Genomic DNA, 7,542 nt, shown 5'->3' on the forward strand with positions numbered 1-7,542 from the left:
ACCCCTCATTTGCTATTTAAAATTACTTACTGTAAAAATTTTCAAAATTGTAGAAAGCGCAAGATAATTTTATCCCACAGTTATCATTTAGTAATTGATGCACTGATTTCCAGTAATTTTATTGTTTTCATGTATACACAATTTTATGTCTCACTGTAAAAACTTACTATAATCACTTTTAATGTCATCAAAAAACTACTTAACTATTTAATGGCTAGATGGTAATGTATTACACATGGGGTTAGGGTATAAAATTTCACATTTGTACAATATCACATATATATTTCTTTAATCATTTCCTATTATTGGACACTTAGGGTGTTTCCACTTTAATTTTACTGTTATAAATGATAAAATCTACAATTTCAGATTTTATAAATCTTTACTTACTATATTTCCTTAATATTTGCAAAACTCTTTCAAAATCATAGTTAAATATTTTCAGATTTACAATTTAATATTTTTAATTTATTGAAATTCTCTTAACTTATGGAGTTTAATCATGAATATGATTAAGTAAAAGAGCCCTAAACTAATTATTAACAGGTTACTATCTAATAATTTCTGTATGTGTGTCTATTGGTGAAATTAGCTCATGTTTTTTCAGCCTTGACATTTCAACCAGACATCTGTTTAAAATAATGGATCACAATGATCAGAATATCAATTATGATTTTACCTTGAACTACTTGTCCTGTTTCTCTGGTTAAGAATTGTGTGCCTATATAACCAATGAGGGTGATCAAATCTGCAAAATGAAAGGCCATTTAGGTGGAGAGGAAGAAAGGGGCAGAGGAAGGGAGTCTAATTGTCTATTCAATGTCAGGATTTCCAAAATAATGTTTGGATAGTGGGATTGTTTTATTCTCTCATCATTTCTGTGGCAAAAACTAATCATAACATTTCCATACATACCTGTGCTTTGCCTTACCTTAACTCACTGGGTTGACTTACAGCCAGTTGTTCCTCCCACCATATTCATTGCTAGTTGGCAAGATGACAGCCACCTTAAGTCCTTCTTAATTTGACAACTCAATGAGCACATTCTCTTCTATCCATACTAGTGTTCCTGAGATGATCACTTATCCCAAGTCAGGTCAGTGAGGGCCAAGAAGAATCCATTGTATTCTCCAGCGTCTGTCTGTGCTGTTGAGTAAATAAACCACTTGCCTGGTTTGTGGTGTTAAGATACCAAGGCTTTGAGAGAACACAAAGTTTGCTTAATTCTTACACTAAGAAAGTAGAAACTAGGCGGGAGAGAGAGAGAATCTAAATGCTGAAGATATCACCTGAACTCTAAATCTAGTTGCACTTGAAAATTGGGTATTCCTATTCTTTTAGTACAAGCCTATTCCTAATCTTTTAACATATGAGACAATAAACACTTTTCTGTAAGCCAAGTTGAGTCAGACTTTCACTCACAATTGAAAGTCATAACTTCATGGGTCCACTACTTTCCTTCACCGCATTTATCAGAAAGTAATTTTAATTGTTATTTATTTAATGCCAGCCTCTCTTCCTAGACTATAATTTCTCTGCAAGCAGCACTGGTATCTCATTTTTTTTCACAACTACATCCCCAATGCCTTGAACAGTTCTGACCCATTATGGGCACTCCATATTATTGACTGAATAATCTAAGCCAAGTATTTTCTTAGTCATGTTCCCAAAGAGTTTAAAAATATTAACACTATGGGGTTATTTTTATGGGCATGAAAGCTGTCAGTTTTTTTGAGCTGATAATACTTATGCATATTATAATGCATTTAAATGAATTTACATAGTAGTCATCTTCCACAGAATTAAAGGTTGCCAATGATCTCTAAATTGAATGACACAAAGACCTCTTTCTTTGCTGTGAGAACTTGGGAAAGCTATTTCCCTGAGCCTCAATTTGCTTACCAGTGAAAGGTACTTACCTCAACGCAGGCGCTGGTAGATAGCAGCCCCTTGGTAAGTAGAATTATTATTAGTATGAAGCTACTAAGCAGATAACCAGAGAAGAAGGGGGAACTTATACAGTCAGTTGAAAACCAAAAGCAAAGGACAGGGCTGCATAACACTGACATTTTTATTAGAATTCATTTGTAACAAATGGAACTTGTGTCAGCAAAGAACTGATTTTCATACAGACTTCTTTCGCCACCAATGTAACGAAGTAAGAAAATAAAAAGCACGCCTTTCATTCTGTAAAACATTTACGCGTACTACTAATTAGAGGTAATTGTATTTTTTAACAAGCCATTTTACAAGTTATTTTTTTTTTAAATTTTCTGTCTATGCATCCAAAACGAGAGCAAAGAACACAACTGTTATTATCTTTGTAGACACTCCAAGCTTGGATGGCAAAGCCACATAACGGATGGATAGGATGGATCTGTAGCCTTCTGATCTCTGCTGGAGTATCAGGGCACCCATAAACCCAAAGGAAACCAAAACCCAGAAAGTAAAAAAAAAAGAAAAAGAGAAAGAAAAGATAATTAAAAATAAAAAGGAAGGACTAAAAGCTAAACCAAAAAAGCAACAGGAAAGAAAAAAAAATCTGTACATTACTGCAAGATTTTTTCCCTTCCTGTTTCTATGTTGTGTTATTTACACACACACAAATGAAATTCTGAAGCAGTTTCTTACAGATGGGTTCAAGTAATAACATTATTGGGTGTAGAATCAATAGGGCAGTGCATAGTACAAAGGTATAGAAAGTGCAAAGTTCCCTAGAGGCCCTTCCCTCCCCTGGCTGTCCTCGCCGTTGTCTAACCATGCAAATCATTTTTAAAAAAGAGCTAAAATAAAGTTCTGTACAAATCACTTTTTATATATTTTGATTTTTTTTTACCATTGTAACTAATTACAAAATTATACATAACTACACGTACATAGGTAAATAATAGCACCGTACTGGTTATGATGATGAAAATAATTGGAAAATTGAGAGTTTATGGTAATGGTAGATAAAGATGTTTACCTGGGAAAGTAAAACTAGAATGGTTTGTACAGAAAAGCACAGAGTGGAATGCACATCAATGACAGTAGGGAGTTAGTTCTTGGAACAGCTCCTGAACAATAAGATATCTGGAATAGTCTCCGTCTTATTCGTCTATGGTATGCATCCCATTCATTTTCTCCTTGTGATTATTCTCCTCTTTCCCGTTGCCAAATGGGCAGTTTTTGTCTCAGGGAGAGAAACTGCTCATTGGACAATGGTTCTGATGTACAATACACCATCAGACTCTACATGGCATGTCTGCATAATGCAAGGTCCGTCTAATGACCCCCTTTGTTTCATTACATGAAAATTACAGCACTGAGTAATCTGGCACTTGGATAAAGCTCCAAAAGAAAACAATAACAGACCCACACAGTGCACATTCTTCTCTGGTTCTGATGTAGGTTATAGAGTCTCTCATTCTGAGGTAGCCTTCTAGATACTTTTTTTTAGTATTATACATATTTTTCTTTTTTTCTTTCTTTTTATTCTTTTTTTAAATTTTTTATTTTTTATTTTTTTTTTTTACAAAAGTGCTCATATATGATGCTTGCAAGTGTTTGGTCTCTTGGATTTCATTCGGTTAGTGATGGGAAAATGTAGAAAACAAAAGTCCTTCTATGCCAGAATATCAATGGAGCTAAAATTAAATCAAAATATTATACCTATACCAAAACTCTTTAAGAGTTCCTTGGATATTTTGAGGGTTCTTTAAAATCATGTAAGCTATGGCAAACTCATGCCATCATCCATGGCTTCCTATAGTAATTATGTTGAAAAATTTTGGGTGTGTGTGTGATTGTGTGTATATATATATTTAGAATATCACCTTTTAGAAAATCCTAATGGAATGGCAAATATATTCCAAAGTTGTCAATGATGTTTGTTACTAAAATAAGTTTGGTGCAGTTACTAAATGTTCCAGAACGGATTTGGAAGGGATTATAAATAAAACAAGTAGCTTTTCCTGATGTTGACAATTACAAAAGGAAGAAGGGCCCTGATTATCCAAGTGCTTTGGGCTGGTACAATCACTAACATCCCCGACTTGGCTGAAAACTAGGAATGCATATTATTCAAAGAGTTTTCGTACATGTGGTAAACAGATAATGCTTTAATAGGAAGAGTAACATATACGAACAACTAATGGAAATACGAACCAAAAGCTAAAAAGAAATGCTAGTAAAATAGGCATCAATTATAAGGCACTCTAAATGCAAAACTAAAACCAAAAGAAAACAAAGTACAGCACTTCCCAGGAATGCTGTATGCCACAAAATGTTTCTGACCGAACAGAGTAACATGAGTTTGGCTTTGCCCCTGTTACATATCATAAATGCAAATTTCATAGCACATACTATAGACAATATACGATTGAATACACTGTTTTTTAAACAACTTGATATAGTATAACATTCTCCCCTCCTAAAGGGATATGCACTGACCTTTCCCACATGCACACCTCTTAGATATTTAATAATTTTTTATTGCACTAGAGTGTTAGAAATATTGAACTTTGTTGGAAGCCTGGCTAACAAAATGGCATTTGTGAATATGATTAGATGGGTGGGGAGGAGATTGGGTAGGAAATTAGGGGGTGAGGTTTGACAATCACTGATGTGCATTCCTCATTTCCCTTAAAAATTAATTTTTTGTGATATTAAGAAATACCAATATGTCATAAAATGAGAAATTGAAAAAGATGTTTACAATAGCTTTTCTACCTTAAAAATCCTAAATCATGGAAGAACTGAATGATAGCTATATCTATCATTTTGTGTGAACACACTGTCTGTATATACATAGACACCCCTATAATATTTGGATATATATGTATATATGTTAGCAGCAACTTTATACTTTGCGCCTCCCTGTTGATTCCAAAAACAAAACAAAGTTCTCTTCGATTATTTGAAAAGAATGGGTACTTTTTTACCAACCAAAACCGAACAGAAGTGTAAAAATTAATATTTGATGAGACCGATACTGTAGATTAAGAGTATTGCACAAAAATGTGCAAATTTCCAAATTATCTGATATTTCTACAGTAAGATATTACAGATAACAGTTCTACAGCTTAAAAAAACCTACAATTTGGAAATAAAAAAATGAAGAGTTATGTAACCTTTTTAAAATTCACTTTATCGAATGATACATTTTGTTAAAAAAAAGTTTACACAGTTAAAAATGAAGCACAGGTCAGCAGTATCTTTACAATACTAAAAAATTAAATCAAAGACTTTCTTTTTTCAAACATTCCCCCCTTTTCCCCTAAAATGTTATTATGAGCAATATGGTGGGAAGGGGTAATGTCAAAGCAGAGTTCCTTTTACCATGAGAAGCCACACCAGCAAACATCTTGCACTGAATTGCAGCACTATAGCAATTTCTCCTTGTACCTAGCAATCCTGAACAAGATGGCGGTTCTTTGCTGTGATTTCTTCTTCCCTTTATTTTGAATCCTTTGGGTATCTGTAAATAAAATCCTTCAGATACCTCATCAGTCAGAATTCTCTTCTATTATTTTTGAGATTAGATGATTAAACTGTGAATTCTTGGTCCACCCAGAAGAGTTTGTTTTTAGTTTGTCTTGTGTGTAATAGTCCCACTAAGTGGTTGTTACCTAGAAGTTAAGAAGGACTTCTCAAGTGCCCTGTATGGCTCAGAAGAGACTCCATGGATACTGAAGGGCCTGTAGTAAAAATCCAAAATGGGTCAGGGGTTTCTACGTTGCATAGTGATCAAAGCTGCCCAGGTACTCAAGTGCGGCTCGATAGCAGAATTGATACTGATCCTGCCGGAGACAAAGCATGGCAAGAAAGAGAAGAAGGGGCCATGAGGAGCACATTTTAACAGAAAAATGAAAAATCAATATTAGAAACAAAGTTGCATCTCAATGGGGACAAAATCACTACTTTCGTCAATCGGTTCAATCCAATGACCAATTGGTTTTACTGAGTAAAGAACGATCAGCCACATGGGGTATTTATTAACTTCCCCAATCAATTTGACTAAAATAGCCTCCTAATTCCAAGTAGTGACAGCTCAAGTGAATATTATCTTTCAGGCAACTGTGAACCATTCTCCAAGTCATATCAAACAATCACCACCAACTGAACATGTGAACTTACACTTCACAGCCGTCTTTTACAATTACAGTAAAACCTTGGATTGCGAGTAACGTTGTTTGCAAGTGTTCCGCAAGATGAACAAACATTTCTAACACATTTTAACTTGGTAAACGGGCGATGTCTTGCAATATGAGTAGTTTGTTTCCCAAATGAATTATGCTCGCAAACCAAGGTATTACTGTATCTGCTTATTTGTGATAACTAAATTTCAGTTTGTGTATTTAAGAACTGATGCACATACACACACTGTCCTGAGGAATCTCTAGATTCATTCGTCTCCTGGGCTATGCCAACAATATTTAAATTAAAACATAATCTTGTTAGCAGACCTTGCTGCCTACAATCAGAATTACCCCACTTCATTTTGATGTTCATATGTAAATGAGGGAGGCAGCGAAAAGGTGTCTGGTGATGAACATTCGGCACATGAAGCGATTTACACAGGGAGCTGGACTTTTAAGGTTTTCAACCCCTGAAAATGGCAACAGAAGACTGGCTGCCACATAAAAAAATATACCTGTGCCATGTGGCCTAATTCAGTATGATTGCTAGCTGTCTGTTTTAAAAAAGGCCCACTCTAAAATAAAATGGTGTGAAATGTGTCGTTTTTCAAATGGGAAAAACAAAGTCCTATTGGAATAAGTTGGGGCATTGTTGGAGAGATGGAAAAATTATAATTTACAGATGAGAAGCGATGAGAAAAAGTAGGATTTTCCTCATAAAAGAAACTTATTTTCAGTAGCCAATGGGGCTGAAAGTAGATAGTTCCTATTTTGCTTAAATGTGCATTTTTCTATAATAAAAATGGTAATGCAAAATAAATGGAGTTTGCTTTCCTATCTTGTCACAGTAAGTTGCTTGGCTAAACGTTAAGGCTTTTTAAACGTCCAATTTCCCTCTGTCACCCCCAATACCCATTAAGTTTGTCAAGCTGACATAATGTTTTGAGTATCGCAAGCCAAATGCTTACACTATTTTGAAATCAAAGTCTGAAAGATACTGTGAGTGATAAATTTAGGAACACATATAAATTATAGAATTTGGAGGCCTTTTGAAAAACAGAAACACAATCTATTACTCATAGTATCCTTAGAAATGAATAGTCAATAGGTCAGACTAGCTAAATCATGAACTCATATTACTCTGAGAAATATGAGAATTTCCATATTACATATTGGAATAGAAAATGGGGGGGCTAATATGCTGTACAACTGAAGCTGAAGTAGAATAATATTGTATGTCAACTATAAGTTGAAAAGTATATATATAAGGGCTGGCCGAGTGGCTCAGTTGCTTAAGAGCTCACTCAAGAGTGCGAGCTCTGAGCAACAGTGGTTCGAGTCCCAGCCCGAGCTGAGCAGCTGCTGAGCTCCCAACAGGTGGCAGGATGGCTCAGCTAAAAAAAAAAAAAAAAAAAAAAAAAAA

The 7,542-nt window shown here is 34.7% G+C and overlaps 1 protein-coding gene across 41 annotated transcripts in view; it reads right to left on the reverse strand.

Annotated features, from left to right (window-relative positions):
* Positions 1-2,049: 2,049 nt before the first annotated feature.
* PTPRD (protein tyrosine phosphatase receptor type D) overlaps positions 2,050-7,542 on the reverse strand; it is a 693,301-nt gene continuing 687,808 nt past the window's right edge. For all 41 annotated transcript variants that reach the window (XM_019665783.1, XM_019665786.1, XM_019665787.1 and 38 more), the window contains one exon: positions 2,050-5,780. In XM_019665783.1, the coding sequence (XP_019521328.1) occupies positions 5,712-5,780 (69 nt within the window). In that variant the 3' untranslated portion in view covers positions 2,050-5,711. The remainder of the gene's footprint in view (positions 5,781-7,542) is intronic.

The sequence above is a fragment of the Hipposideros armiger genome, unplaced genomic scaffold (assembly GCF_001890085.2).
Source record: "Hipposideros armiger isolate ML-2016 unplaced genomic scaffold, ASM189008v1 scaffold_453, whole genome shotgun sequence".
In the NCBI taxonomy this organism is placed as follows: domain Eukaryota; kingdom Metazoa; phylum Chordata; class Mammalia; order Chiroptera; family Hipposideridae; genus Hipposideros; species Hipposideros armiger.